The sequence below is a fragment of the Mobula birostris genome, chromosome 25 (assembly GCF_030028105.1).
Source record: "Mobula birostris isolate sMobBir1 chromosome 25, sMobBir1.hap1, whole genome shotgun sequence".
NCBI lineage: Eukaryota > Metazoa > Chordata > Chondrichthyes > Myliobatiformes > Myliobatidae > Mobula > Mobula birostris.
In genome coordinates this window covers 374,590-390,375 of record NC_092394.1, presented here as the reverse complement: position 1 = coordinate 390,375, position 15,786 = coordinate 374,590, and the positions used below count along the sequence as shown (strand labels likewise).

Sequence of the window (15,786 nt, the reverse complement as noted above, 5' to 3'; positions counted from 1 at the left end):
CAATATGCTGATAGTCATTGACTTCTGCTAAAAAGCATCCTTCCACCACTACCCTCTGCCTCATTTCACCATGTAATAGTGGATTAAATTAGAGAGGTTATCTTAATAAAGATTGTAAGGCTTTAGAGAATATATATGTCCCCCAGTTTGATTTTTCTAGTCCTCAATGCTGCAAGCACCAGCTTATGTTAGTCGCTGACCCGAAGCTGCATCTGTGCAGCCCGCTTAAGGAACAGAAGTTGCATGACCTGCACCACATCCTTTAACAACGGCTCAAAACTAGAACAAACAGCAATGCAAAGATTGATCACAACTTCTGTGGGTAGAAGCTTTGTTCATTTTCCACCCATACTTTGTATTTGACAAACAGGCGTTCTCATTTTGTGATTGCTGTGAGCCGTTACCATTATTATTGAGGACTTTATTTGTCTTAAAATGAAAAGAGTGATTACAATCCTATTTTTCTTGCTCTTAGGTAAGTACTTTTATATTTCATGAAAATGAAAGAAAAAACAAAAGATGCTGGAAATCTGAAATTAAGAACAGAAAATGTTGGTAATATTTCACAGCTGTAGCTGACAAAGCAGAGACCTGAAACATTAGTTCTGTTTTTCTTTCCACAGACGCTATTTGACTAGCTAATTGTTGCAGTAATTTCTGTTTTATACGTTTCTTTATATGGTTGAAAACAAAATCATCAAACTTTGGATATGGATTATATATTGTAAAGCGGGGACTTAGAGTGTAGTAATGATATTCACCCTGAGTTACACTGATTGATACAGTAAGGCAGTTATCAGAGAGCTTATAATTGTGTAACATTGAACTTTTAAAATGAATGCATCAATTTCTATGATTGTGATTTTAATTATTGTCTCTGAAAACTTCAAGAATTTTCATAAGTATATTATTTTGTGAGTGCTTGCGCAGTAGGTAAATATGGCTGAGGAATACCACCAAACAAAATACTGAAAAGAAGTAAAGCTTTCAAATAGTGGCTAGCAAGGTTTATTGCTGAGTGTAGTTTTATGCAATTGCCCTCAAAACTAATCCAAGTCACTCATTCCAGTGTAAATAAAATAAAATTAGGTCAAATGCTATTGATCTATCTGTCCTGTTCTCCCCAAACACTCAACAAATGATTCTGAAAGTTATGTCAAACAACAGGAATTCTGCAGATGCTGGAAATTCAAGCAACACACATAAAAGTTGCTGGTGAACGCAGCAGGCCAGGCAGCATCTCTAGGAAGAGGTACAGTCGACGTTTCAGGCCGAGACCCTTCGTCAGGACTCCTGACGAAGGGTCTCGGCCTGAAACGTCAACTGTACCTCTTCCTAGAGATGCTGCCTGGCCTGAAAGTTATGTCATTCCTTTTCAGAAGAGGAATTCATTCACTTCTGTTTTAAATGGCTTCTTTGCTTTTCTGCTCAAAGATTCATGTTGGCAGTTATTTTCACATTTAAAACACTCACCAATTAAAAAAAATAGTTCCCAAATTTCCTGTTATTTCATCACAATTTTCTCTTTGTCTTTCAGTCCTCAATTTTCATGCTTCGTAAGAGAGCTATGTTTGTTTCAGGTTCTCCATATTTGTTGAAATGTTTACTTCTAAATTCTTTCCTCTTCCTCTCTAGAGGATAAATTGCAGGGTAAGCTGATCTCAACTAGAAGATAATATGCATTTCTTGTAAAAATACCCAGAAAGAAAGATGAATGAACCATTACTAAAAGTTAGAATTGTCTCTTGGCCAAATGTTTTCTTTTTGTTTTGGAGCAATTCTATAATTTTTGCGATACTGTTCTAAATGGAAGCTGTGGTAGCCCAGAGAGGTCTTTATGCTAACTAAGATGAACTGTCAGATGACTAGAGGACAGCAGATTTAGTGCCTTTATTTAGGAAGGGCAAATGGTTATTATTAAAGGCATATGAGCAAACTATTAGCGGCAGGAAAGTAATTGGAAAGGTGGGGATGAATCAAAGATAGTCAAAATGGCTTTTTTGGAGAAGATCCTGACAGACTAATTTGACTGAATTTCTCAAAGAGGTAGAAGACTGTATGGATAAGTTGTGTGTTATAGGAGGCAGTTGCATTCCCAGAAAACATGAATCCACATCATCAGTGCATGCACCAAGAAATGTGAACTGAAAATAAAATAAAAATTGACACACAGATTCCAGAAATCTCTATCTCAGATTTGTTTACAGTGATCCATAAAGTCTGTAAGGGAGAATTTCTGTTACCTGAATTGCTGTAATGTAATTTTTGTAATTTATAATAATTTTATGTCTTTGCACTGTACTGCCGCCACAAAACAACAAGTGTCATGTCATATAAGTCAATGGTAATAAATTGATTCTGAACCCCATATCTATTAATTTTCTTAATATCTCTGATTTGAATATACTGGTTTGGTAGCTATTTTTTGATAGGTGTAATCTCAATATCCGAAAAATTCTTCATCTAAGTCATAAGTGATCAATGATTTTGTTTCTTTAATTCCTATTCCTAACATTTTCTATATTTTGTTTACCAAAAATAGCATTTACTAACAGAATTTGAAACAGAAATGGTAAATTTTTGTCTGTTAATTTATCTATACGCTTCTTCTCATGCTGATTTAGTCAGTTAGAAACACGTGATGAAAAAAACACTTCCATCTTATCAGAAATGAGTCTGCTAAATCATACCACTTACATAGAGTCTGTAGAGAAATTGAATATCATATGGCTGAGATTGTAGTTTTTTTAATGTATTCTGACACCAAGAAAAGTTTTAAGATTAAAACTACAGCATATCTATCTTACTCATGCAACGGACACTTTTAGTGACACTGGTTTTATTTGTATTTTTCATTTTCTGCCCTACCCTGGGGAAAAGACTGTTACTGTACACCTTATCTATGGCTGTCATAATTTTAGACATCTCCATAAGGTCACCCCTCATTCTCTTAAATTCCAAGGAATTAAGACCTAATTTGGCCAACCTCTCTCTATACTCAGGCCCCCTAATCCTGGCAACATCTTCATGTATCTTTTTTGCACTCTTTCCAGTTCAGCCAGGTCTTTCCTATAACAGAGTGATTATAACTGTACACAATACTCCCAGGTGCAGTTCACCTATGATTTATATGACTGCAACATAATGTGCGAGCTCCTATATTCAATACCCTGGCTGATGAAGGCCAGCATGCTAAATAAACATGCTATTTTTATATATTGGCGAGACCCGACGCAGACTGGGAGACCACTTTGCTGAACACCTACGCTCTGTCCGCCAGAGAAAGCAGGATCTCCCAGTGGCCACACATTTTAATTCCACATTCCATTCCCATTCTGACATGTCTATCCACGGCCTCCTCTACTGTAAAGATGAAGCCACACTCAGGTTGGAGGAACAACACCTTGTATTCCGTCTGGGTAGCCTCCAACCTGATGGCATGAACATCGACTTCTCTAACTTCCGCTAAGGCCCCACCTCCCCCTCGTACCCCTTCTGTTATTTATTTTTATGCACACATTCTTTCTCTCACTCTCCTTTTTCTCCCTCTGTCCCTCTGAATATACCCCTTGCCCATCCTCTGGGTCCCCCCCCCACTGTCTTTCTTCCCGGACCTCCGGTCCCATGATCCTCTCGTATCCCTTTTGCCAATCACCTGTCCAGCTCTTGGCTCCATCCCTCCCCCTCCTGTCTTCTCCTATCATTTTGGATCTCCCCCTCCCCCTCCAACTTTCAAATCCCTTACTCACTCTTCCTTCAGTTAGTCCTGACGAAGGGTCTCGGCCTGAAACGTCGACTGTACCTCTTCCTACAGATGCTGCCTGGCCTGCTGCGTTCACCAGCAACTTTGATGTGTGCAGCATGCTAAATGCTTTTTTTTCACTTACCCGTCTACCTGTGATGCCACTTTCAATGAACCACGCACTTGTTCTCCTAGGTAACATAGAAACATAGAAAATAGGTGCAGGAGTAGGCCATTCGGCCCTTCGAGCCTGCACCGGCATTCAGTATGATCATTGCTGATCATCCAACTCAGGACCCTGTACCTCCCTTCTCTCCATACCCACTGATCCCTTTAGCCACAAGGGCCATATCTAACTCCCTCTTAAATATAGCCAATGAACTGGCCTCAACTGTTTCCTGTGGCAGAGAATTCCACAGATTCACCACTCTCTGTGTGAAGAAGTTTTTCCTCATAGAAACCATAGAAAAACTACAGCACAGAAGCAGGCCTTTTGGCCCTTCTTGGCTGTGCCGATCCATTTTCTGCCTAGTCCCACTGACCTGCACACGGACCATATCCCTCCATACACCTCCCATCCATGTATCTGTCCAATTTATTCTCAAATGTTAAAAAAGAACCCGCATTTACCACCTCATCTGGCAGTTCATTCCATACTCCCACCACTCTCTGTGTGACGAAGCCCCCCCTAATGTTCCCTTTAAACTTTTCCCTCCTCACCCTTAACACATGTCCTCTGGTTTTTTTCTCCCCTTGCCTCAGTGGAAAAAGCCTGCTTGCATTCACTCTATCTATACCCATCATAATTTTATATATCTCTAACAAATCTCCCCTTATTCTTCTACGCTCCAGGGAATAAAGTCCTAACCTATTCAACCTTTCTCTGTAACTGAGTTTCTCAAGTCCCGGCAACATCCTTGTAAACCTTCTCTGCACTCTTTCAACCTTATTTATATCCTTCCTGTAATTTGGTGACCAAAACCGAACACAATACTCCAGATTTGGCCTCACCTAGGCCTTATACAACCTCATCATAACATTCTAGCTCTTATACTCAATACTTTGATTAATAAAGGCCAATGTACCAAAAACTCTCTTTACGACCCTATCTACCTGTGATGCCACTTTTAGGGAATTTTGTATCTGTATTCCCAGATCCCTCTGTTCTACTGCACTCCTCAGTGCCTTACCATTAACCCTGTATGTTCTGCCTTGGTTTGTCCTTCCAACGTGCAATACCTCACACTTGTCTGTATTAAACTCCATCTGCCATTTTTCAGCCCATTTTTCCAGCTGGTCCAAGTCCCTCTGCAGGCTCTGAAAACCTTCCTCACTGTCTACTACACCTCCAATCTTTGTATCATCAGCAAATTTGCTGATCCAATTTACCACATTATCATCCAGATCATTGATATAGATGACAAATAACAATGGACCCAGCATTCATCTCCGTCCTAAAAGGCTTCCCTTTTATCCTCAAACTGCAACCCCTCGTTCTGGACTTCCCCAACATCGGGAACAACCTTCCTGCATTTAGCCTGTCCAATCCCTTTAGGATCTTATACGTTTCAATCAGATCCCCCCTCAATCTTCTAAATTCCAGAGAGTACAGTATAAGCCTAGTCGATCCAGTCTTTCATCATATGAAAGTCCTGCCATCCCAGGAATCAATCTGGTGAACCTTCTTTGTACTCCCTCTATGGCAAGAATGTCTTTCTGCAGATTAGGGGACCAAAACTGCATACAATACTCCGGGTGTGGTCTCATCAAGGCCTTGTACAACTGCAGTAGTACCTCCCTGCTCCTGTACTCGAATCCTCTTGCTATGAATGCCAGCATACCATTCGGCTTTTTCACCGCCTGCTGTACCTGCATGTCCACTTTCAATGACTGGTGTACAATGACACCCAGGTCTTGTTGCACCTCCCCTTTTCCTAATCAGCCACCATTCAGATAATAATCTGTTTTCCTGTTCTTGCCACCAAAGTGGATAACCTCACATTTATCCATATTAAATTGCATTTGCCATGAATTTGCCCACTCACCTAACCTATCCAAATCACCCTGCATCCTCTTAGCATCCTCCTCACAGCTAACACCGCCACCCAGCTTCGTGTCATCCGCAAACTTGGAGATGCTGCATTTAATTCCCTCATCTAAGTCATTAATATATATTGTAAACAACTGGGGTCCCAGCACTGAGCCTTGCGGTACCCAACTAGTCACTGCCTGCCATTCTGAAAAGGTCCCGTTTATTCCCACTCTTTGCTTCCTGTCCGCCAACCAATTCTCTATCCACATCAATACCTTACCCCCAATACCGTGTGCTTTAAGTTTGCACACTAATCTCCTGCGTGAGACCCTGTCAAAAGCCTTTTGAAAATCCAAATATACCACATCCACTGGTTCTCCCCATCCACTCTACTAGTTACATCCTCAAAAAATTCTATGAGATTCGTCAGGCATGATTTTCCTTTCACAAATCCATGCTGACTTTGTCCGATGATTTCACCGCTTTCCAAATGTGCTGTTATTACATCTTTGATAACTGACTCCAGCATTTTCCCCACCAACGATGTCAGGCTTACTGGTCTATAATTCCCCGGTTTCTCTCTCCCTCCTTTCTTAAAAAGTGGGGTTACATTAGCCACCCTCCAATCCTCAGGAACTAGTCCAGAATCTAAAGAGTTTTGAAAAATTATCACTAATGCATCCACTATTTCTTGGGCTACTTCCTTAAGCACTCTGCGATGCAGACCATCCGGCCCTGGGGATTTATCTGCCTTTAATCCCTTCAATTTACCTAACACCACTTCCCTACTAACATGTATTTCACTCAGTTCCTCCATCTCACTAGACCCTCGGTCCCTTACTATTTCCGGAAGATTATTTATGTCCTCCTTAGTGAAGACAGAACTAAAGTAGTTATTCAGTTGGTCTGCCATGTCCTTGTTCCCCATGATCAATTCACCTGTTTCTGACTGTAGGGGACCTACATTTGTCTTAACCAATCTTTTTCTTTTAACATATCTATAAAAGCTTTTACAGTCAGTTTTTATGTTCTCTGCCAGCTTTCTCTCATTATCTTTTTTCCCTTTCCTAATTAAGCCCTTTTTCCTCCTCTGCTGGACTCTGAATTTCTCCCAGTCCTCAGGTGTGCCGCTTTTTCTGGCTAATTTGTATGTTTCTTCTTTGGAGTTGATACTATCCCTAATTTCCCTTGTCAGCCACGGGTGCACTACCTTCCCTGGTTTATTCTTTTGCCAAACTGGGATGAACAATTGTTGTAGTTCATCCATGTGATCTTTAAATGCTTGCCATAGCATATCCACCGTCTACCCTTTAAGTATCATTTGTTAGGCTATCTTAGCTAATTCACGTCTCATACCTTCAAAGTTACCCTTCTTTAAGTTCAGAACCTTTGTTTCTGAATTAACTATTTCACTCTCCATCTTAATAAAGAATTCTACCATATTATGGTCACTTTTACCCAAGGGGCCTCTCACGACAAGATTGCTAACTAACCCTTCCTCATTGCTCAATATCCAGTCTAGAATGGCCTGCTCTGTAGTTGGTTCCTCGACATGTTGGTTCAGAAAACTATCCTGCATACATTCCAAGAAATCCTCTTCCTCAGCACCCTTACCAATTTTTGGTTCACCCAATCTATATGTAGATTGAAGTCACCCATTATAACTGCTGTTCCTTCATTGCACACATTTCTAATTTTCTGTTTAATGCCATCCCCAACCTCTCTACTACTGTTAGGTGGCCTGTACACAACTCCCACCAGTGTTTTCTGCCCCTTAGTTTATGCTCTTTAGTGCCCTAGCATTCCTCAGACAATTCCTACACTGGTTGGAATAAAGTGGTAAATGGATTTCAATTTGCATTAAAATCTATTTACCACTCCCCAGCTCATTTCGATAAATGATTACAATCTCCTTGTGATCTACAATAATAATTTTTTTCACTTCTTCAGCAACACCTCTTAATATTGTGCCATCTGAAAATTTATTAATCAAGTGCATCTGCATCCAATTATTAACATAAATAACAAATAACAAACTTGCTGAGTTTCTCTTGCATTTTGTGTGTATTGCTTAAGATTTCCGGCTTCTGCAGGATCTCTTATGCTAACAAAGAACAAAGGTCCCAACATTCACTCCTGTGGCAGAACACTAATCATCTATATTTCGAGAACCCCAACTGCATCCCACCCCCAAGCTGATCTTGAATCTACCTGACTAGCTCTCACTGGATTCCATAGAACCTAACCTTCCAGACCAGCCTGTTATGCAGGACCTTGTCAAAGACCTTGTTGAAGCCCAAACAGACAACATCCACTACCTAATGTTCACCTTCCTTTTTGGTTTGCTCTTCAGAAAAAAACACATCAAGCACGACTTTTCATCCACAAAACCATGTTGACTCTTCCTAATCAGACTCTGTCTATCCAAACCCTGGTAGATCCTGTCCCTCATGATTCTTTCCAGTAACATCCCCACTACTGACACAAAGCTGACAACCCTGTAGTTCCCTAGCATGTGCTTGCAACCCTTTTTAAACAATGGAACATAAGCCACATTCCAGTCTTTGGGAAATTTACCAGTGACAAATGATGAAATGACTATCACAGCAAAGGCCTCTCCAATTTCCTCTTCTAGCATCCCACAAAGTCTACGGTTACACTTGGTAAGGCCATGGGAATTTATCCACTTTAACTTACTATAAGGCTGCAGATACTTTCTCCCCTGTAATCTGAATGTCCTTCAAAACATCTCCACTAGTTTCCTTTATCTCTTGAGTAACCATGATTTTTTTCCTCAGTAAACACTGTGGAAAAATATTTGTTAAAAATCCCACCCATCTTTTGCAGCTTGACACATAGTTAGCCCTGCTGATCTCTATGTGGACATACTCTCTCTTGAGCCTCACTTTTATTCTTTATATACTTGTAAAACATCTTGGGATTTTCCGTAACTTTACCTGACAGACCCATCTCATATCCCCTCTTTGTTTCCTTCTAAGTATATTATTAATCTTTATATGGTCTTTATGGGATTCACTCCTGGGATTGACCTCCTAAAACCAATGTAGTTTCCTTCTTTTCCTTGACCAGCGCCTCAATATTCCACATCAGCTAGATTTACCCTTCACCCTGACAGGATCTTTGATTTTCACTTCAAACAGGCTCTCTGAATTGACCTCTGTTAGGTAAGACCATAAGACATAGGAACAGAATTAGGCCATTTGGCCCATCGAGTCCGTTCTGCTATTCAATCATGGCTGATCCTTTATCCCCTTCCTCAGCCCCACACCCTGGCCTTCTTCCCATAACCTTTGATGTGTCCAATCAAGAACTTATCAAGCGCTGCCTTAAATACACCGAATGACCTGGCCTCCACAGTCACCTGTGGCAACAAATTCCACAAATTCAGCACCTACTGGCTAAAGAATTTTTTCTGCAACTCTGTTTTAAATGTCCGCCCCTCTATCCTAAGGCTGTGCCCTCTTGTCTAGACTCTTACACTGTGGGAAAAATCTTTTCCACATCTCTTGGCCTTTCAACATTTGGAAGGTTTCAATGAGACCCCCCCCCCCAATCCTTCTAAATACCAGCATGTACAGACCCAGAGCCATCGAACGTTCCTCATATGATAACCCTTTCATTCTTGAAATCATCCTTGTGAACCTCCTCTGAATCCTCACCAATGCTAGCACATCTTTTCTTAGATGAGGAGCCCAAAGCTATTCACAATATTCAAGGTGAGGCCCCATCAGTGCCTTATAAATCCTCAACATCACATGCCTGCTCTTGTATTCCAGGCCTCTTGAAAAGAATGCTAACATTGCGTTTGCTTCTTTATCACCAACTCAACCGGTAAGTTAACCTTTAGGGTGTTCTGCACAAGGACTCCCAAGTCCCTTTGCATCTCAGATTTTTGGTTTTTCTCCCCATTTGGCAAATAGTCTGCACATTTATTTCTTCTACCAAAGTGCATCACCATGCATTTCCAATATTGTATTTGCCACTCTTTTGCCCATTCTCCTAATTTGTCTAAATTCTTCTGCTGCCTTCCTGCTTCCTCAACCCCACCTGCCCCTCCACTAGTCTTTGTATCATCTGCAAACTTGGCAACAAAGCCATCTATTCTATCATCTAAATCACTGATATACAGCATTAAAAGAATTGGTCCCAACAGCAACCTCTGCGGAACACAACTTGTCATCGGCAGCCAATCAGAAAAGGATGCTCTTATTCCCACTCGCTGCCTCCTACCAATCAGTCAATGCTCTAACCATGCCAGTAAGTTTCTTGTAATACCATGGGCTCTTAACCTGGTAAGCAGCCTCATGTGTGGCAACTTGTTAAAGGCCTTCTGAAAATCCAAATATACAACATCCACTGCATCCCCTTCACTTATCCTACTTGTAATCTCTTCAAAGAATTCCAACAGGTTCACCACATAAGATTTTCCCTTAAGGAAACCATGCTGACTTTATCCTATCATATCCTGTGTCACCAAGTACTCCATAGCTTCATCTCTAACAATTGACTCTAACATCTTCCCATCCACTGAGGTCAGGCTAACTGGTCTATAATTTCCTTTCTGCTGCCTTCCTCCTTTCTTAAAGAGTGAAGTGACATTTGCAATTTTCCAGTCCTCTGGCACTATGCCAGAGTCCAATGATTTTTGAAAGATCATACCTCCACGATCTCTACCCTAGGGTGTAGTTGAACTGGTCTGGGTGACTTATATACCCTTAGATCTTTCAGCTTTTTGAGCACCTTCTCTCTTGTAATAGTAACTGAACTCACTTCTCTTCCCTCACATCCTTCAACATCTGGCACACTGCTGGTGTCTTCCAAAGTGAAGCCTAATGCAAAATACTCATTTAGTTCATCTGCTGTCTCCTTGACCCCCATTATTATTTCTTTGGCTTTTTTTTCTAGTGGTCATATATCCAGTGTCATCTCTCTTTTGTTTTTTCACATACTTGAAAAAGTGTTTTCTCTCCACTTTGATATTGTTTGCTAGCTTGCTTTCATATTTCATCTTTACCCACCGAATGATTCTTTTAGTTGCTCTCTGTAGGTTTTTAAAAACTTCCCAATCCTTTTGAGATCCATTACCATTACCAACCTAACTTTCCTATTCAACGTTCATGTTGAAATCTCCCATGACTATCATAACATTGCCCTTTTGACACAGCTTTTCTATTTCTATTGTTATCTGTGGTCTACTTCCCAGCTACTGTTAGGTGGCCTTAATATAACTGCCATCAGGGTCCTTCTATGCTTGCAGTTTCTTAAATCAACCAACAAGGATTTATCATCTTCTGATCCTATGTCACATCTTTCTACTGATTTGATGCCATTGTTTAATAGCAGAGCCACACCACCCCCTCTGCCTGCCTTTCTATCTCTCTGATACAACGTGTAACCTTGGACATTCAGCTCCCAACTACAACTATCTTTCAGCCACGATTCAGTGATGGCCACAACATAGAGAGCCAGACGTCACAAAAACAAGCCCTTTGGCCCATCTGACCACCCACCCAAGTTAATCCCATTTGTCTGCCTTTTGCTCATATCCTTCTAAACCTTTCCTAACCCTAACTCTAACCCATTTAGCTGTCTTTTAAGTGTTGTACTTGTTTGAACCTTTTCCTCGAGTAGCTCATTATATACATGGACCACCCACTGTGTAAAAAATGTTGCCCCTCAGATTCCTATAACTCGTTCCCCTCTCGCCTTTAATCTCTGCCCTGTGCTTCTTGAATCCCAAACCTTGTGAAATAAAGTGAGTGCATTTCCCCTATCCCCACCCTCTGGATTTTACACATTGGGGTGTGATGCCTCCTGTGGTGACTCTTAGAAACACAGAAAACCTACAGCATAATACAGGCCCTTTGGCTCACAAAGTTGTGCCGAACATGTCCCTACCATAGAAATTACTAGGGTTACCCATAGCCCTCTATTTTTCTAAGCTCCATGTGCCTATCCAAATGTCTCTTAAAAGACCCTATTGTACCCGCCTCCACCACCGTTGCCGGCAGCCCATTCCACGCACTCACCACTCTCTGCGTAAAAAACTTACCCCGACATCTCCTCTGTACCTACCCCCCAGCACCTTAAACCTGTGTCCTCTTGTGGCAGCCATTTCAGCCCTGGGAAAAAGCCTCTGACTATCCACACGATCAATGCCTCTCATCATCTTATACACCAAACCCTAACCCTCATCCTCCATCACTCCAAGGAGAAAAGGCTGAGTTCACTCAACCTGTCTTCATAAGGCATGCTCCCCAATCCAGGCAACATCCTTGTAAAGAGCCGACCCTTGCCCATCCTCTGGGTTTCCCCCCCTCCCCCTTTTCTTTCTCCCTGGGCCTCCTGTCCCATGATCCTCTCATATCCCTTTTGCCAATCAGCTGTCCAGCTCTTGGCTCCATCCCTCCCCCCCCGTCTTCTCCCATCATTTTGGATCTCCCCCTCCCCCTGCCACTTTCAAATCTCTTACTAGCTCTTCTTTAATTTAGTCCTGACGATGGGTCTCGGCCCAAAACGTCGACTGTACCTCTTCCTAGAGATGCTGCCTGGCCTGCTGCGTTCACCAGCAACTTTGATGTGTGTTGCTTGAGTTTCCAGCATCTGCAGATTTCCTCGTTTTAACATCATTGTAAATCTCCTCTGTGCCCTTTCTATGGTTTCCACATTCTTCCTGTAGGGAGGCGACCAAAACCGAGCACAGTACTCCAAGTGGGGTCTAACCAGGGTCCTATATAGCTGCAACATTATCTCTCGGCTCCTAAATTCAATTCCACGATTGATGAAGGTCAATACACCGTATGCCTTCTTAACCACAGAGTCAACCTGCTCAGCTACTTTGAGCGTCCTATGGACTCGGACCCCAGGATCCCTCTGATCCTCCACACTGCCAAGAGTCTTATTATTAATACTATATTCTGCATCATATTTGACCTACCACAATGAACTACTTCACACTTATCTGGGTTGAACTCCATCTTCCACTTCTCAGTGCAGCTTTGCATCTTATCAATGTCCTGCTGTAACCTCTGACAGCCCTCCAAGCTATCCACAACACCCCCAACCTTTGTGCCATTATCCACAATACCCCCAACCTTTGTGTCATAAGACTTGATGGATCTACAGGTCTTCTCCTGCCCTTCAGTTTTGTCTGCTAATCATAGGAGAAGGGGATCATTATTGTAATGCTCCAAATATTCCCAGAAGCAAATATTTTATCACCTAATTGACAAGCAAAATTATGCAGATGCTGTAAATCTGACATAAAAGATAGAAAACATAAAGGTGATAGAAGGAGAGCATGTCTTAGGAGGAGAGGTCAAGCACACCAGGGCACCTATCCCTGGAGTGAAGGAGGATGAGAGGTACAAGATGACAAGAGACACAGACTGAGTGGAGACCCCCTCCCAGGGTGGAAATGGCCCATATGAGGGGGCACAGTTTCAAAGTTGTGGAGAAAAGTAAACGAGAGGATACCGAGGCAGACACATTAGAATATTTAAGAGAACATTAGATAGGCACATGAATGTTAGAGAAATGCAGGACCACAATAATCTTAGAGTGGGTGCAACATTGTGGCCTGAAAATCCCACACCGTACTGTAATGTTCCAGGTTCTGTTGATGTTCTAAAACACTGGAGATGCTTAGCTGCTGCTGCCAGACCTGCTCAGTTGTCCCAGCTTTTATTTTGACATGTCACCCTCTCAAGTGACTTCCCCATCAGAGTGCCTTCAAGGGTGTCAGATGTTGACACTTTATTTGGTCAGCAGTTAAGATCGATTCATACAAACAAAAAGGAAATGTATTCAGAATGAGAGAAGGGTCCCTTATCAGATGTGAAATTGGCAGCCTTATAAAAGAAAGTGCAATAGGGGCCACACTTAATACCATGTGTACCATATTATGATTGTGTGGATAATCAGAGGCTTTTTCTCGGGGCTGAAATGGCTAGTACGAGAGGGCACTGTTTTAAGGTACTTGGAAGTAGGTACAGAGGGGTACAGCGCGTCATAGGAAGTCATTCCTGCCTGTGGCCATCAAACTTTACAACTCCTCCCTTGGAGGGTCAGACGCCCTGAGCCAATAGGCTGGTCCTGGACTTATTTCCGGGCATAATTTACATATTACTATTTAACTATTTATGGTTTTATTACTATTTATTATTTATGGAGCAACTATAATGAAAATCCAGTTTCCCCTGGGATCAATAAAGTATGACTATGACTATGACTATGTCAGGGGTAAGTTTTTTACACAGAGAGTGGTGAGTGAGTGGAATGGGCTGCCGGTGACAGTGGTGGAGGCGGATACAATAGGGTCTCTTAAGAGACTCCTAGACAGGTACATGGAGCTTCGAAAAATAGAGGGCTATGGGTAACCCTAGGTAATTTCCAAAGTAAGTACATGTTCGACACAGCATTGTGGGCCAAAGGGCCTGTATTGTCCTGTAGGTTTTCGATGTTCTATCCATTTTCTTGTGGGAATTTACAAGGAAGAACAAAGAAACACAATAGATTCAATGAAAAACTACACACTAAGACAGAAAAACAACCAATGTGTAAAAGGCGGCATACTGCGCAAATACAAAAGTAACAAAAAAACAAGTAATAATTACAGTAATAATAATAAGTAAGTAAATCAATAGCACTGAGAACATGAGTTGCAGAGTCTTTGAACAGTTCAGTGTTGAGATGAATGAAGTTATCCACTCTGGTTCAAGAGTCTGATGGTTGAATGGTAATAACAGGAGGCACTGCCTCAAAAAGGCCACATCCCTCACCAAAGACCACACCATATGGACCATGCCATCTTCAACAGCTCCCATCAAAGCATGAAGTCCCACACAACCAGGCTCGTGAACAGCAACTTCCCTTCGACCATTAGGCACAACCCTAATCACTACCTCAGGAGAGCAACACCATGACTACTCTGCCTGACAATGGACTTTGTTTCTTGTGTTCTCAACCGTAACTCTGTCTCCTTCTTAATTTTGGATTAAAGTTGTTAATTTAGTTTAATGTGAAAATTATGTATAATTTATATTAGTTTAAGTCTCAGTGAATTTATGTTTGTTATTTTGTGGTGGGCTGATTCCAGGGACATAATTTTAAAGTGATTGGAGGAGAGTATGGGAGGATGTTAAAGGTAAGTTTTCTTACACGGAGAATGACGGGTGTGTGGAACACCCTATCAGGGACAATAGCAGAGGCATTTAAGAAGCTCCTGGATAGGCACGCGGATTAGAAAAATAGTGGCCTATGTATGAGAGAAGACGAAGAAGAAGAGATCCCTTAACTCCGAGTGGAGTCATCGGGACGCCGTCATGATGGCATTTTTTTAGCAGGCTTTCTTATTTTTTCTGAGGCCAAGTTGCTAACCAGCTCAACCCAGCAGGGATGGAAAGCGTGCAAGGGAGCCGCTGGATTCGAACTTGGGAGCCTTCGCTCCGAAGTCCAGTGCTGATGCCACTACGCCACCAGCCAGCTTGTATGAGAGAAGGTTTGGGTTAATCTTAGAGTAGGTTAAAGAGTCAGCACAATATTGTGGGCCGAAAGGCCTGTACTGTGCTACGATGTTCTATGACTGATTAGATCAGCTAAACAGGATGCACTCCGCTCCTCGCTCCCTATCATCCTCAACACAGATGCCCCTCAGGACTGTGTGCTGAGCCCATTGCTGTACACTCTGCTCACACATGGTAAGCACCCGAGCAATCACATTAGCAAGTTTGTTGATGACAAAACAGTGATAGGCCTCATCACCAATAATGAGATGGCCTACAGGGAAGACCTTGAGCCCTGGTGCCAGGCAGATAACCTCTTCCATAATGTCAACAAGTCAAAGGAGATGATTATCAGCTTCAGGAGAATTCACACCATTCACAACCCCCTTTACATCAGTGGCACAGGAGTGGAAACTCCTGGGAGTACACATCACACAGAACCTCTCATGGTCCAGGAACACATCCTACACAGTCCAGAAAGCTCACCG

At 42.0% G+C, this 15,786-nt stretch overlaps 1 protein-coding gene across 1 annotated transcript in view; it reads left to right on the top strand.

The window, feature by feature from the left end:
* Positions 1-301: 301 nt before the first annotated feature.
* LOC140187657 (integrin alpha-E-like) overlaps positions 302-15,786 on the top strand; it is a 308,395-nt gene continuing 292,910 nt past the window's right edge. Inside the window, exon 1 of the mRNA XM_072243179.1 lies at positions 302-475. Within this exon, the coding sequence (XP_072099280.1) occupies positions 436-475 (40 nt within the window). The 5' untranslated portion in view covers positions 302-435. The remainder of the gene's footprint in view (positions 476-15,786) is intronic.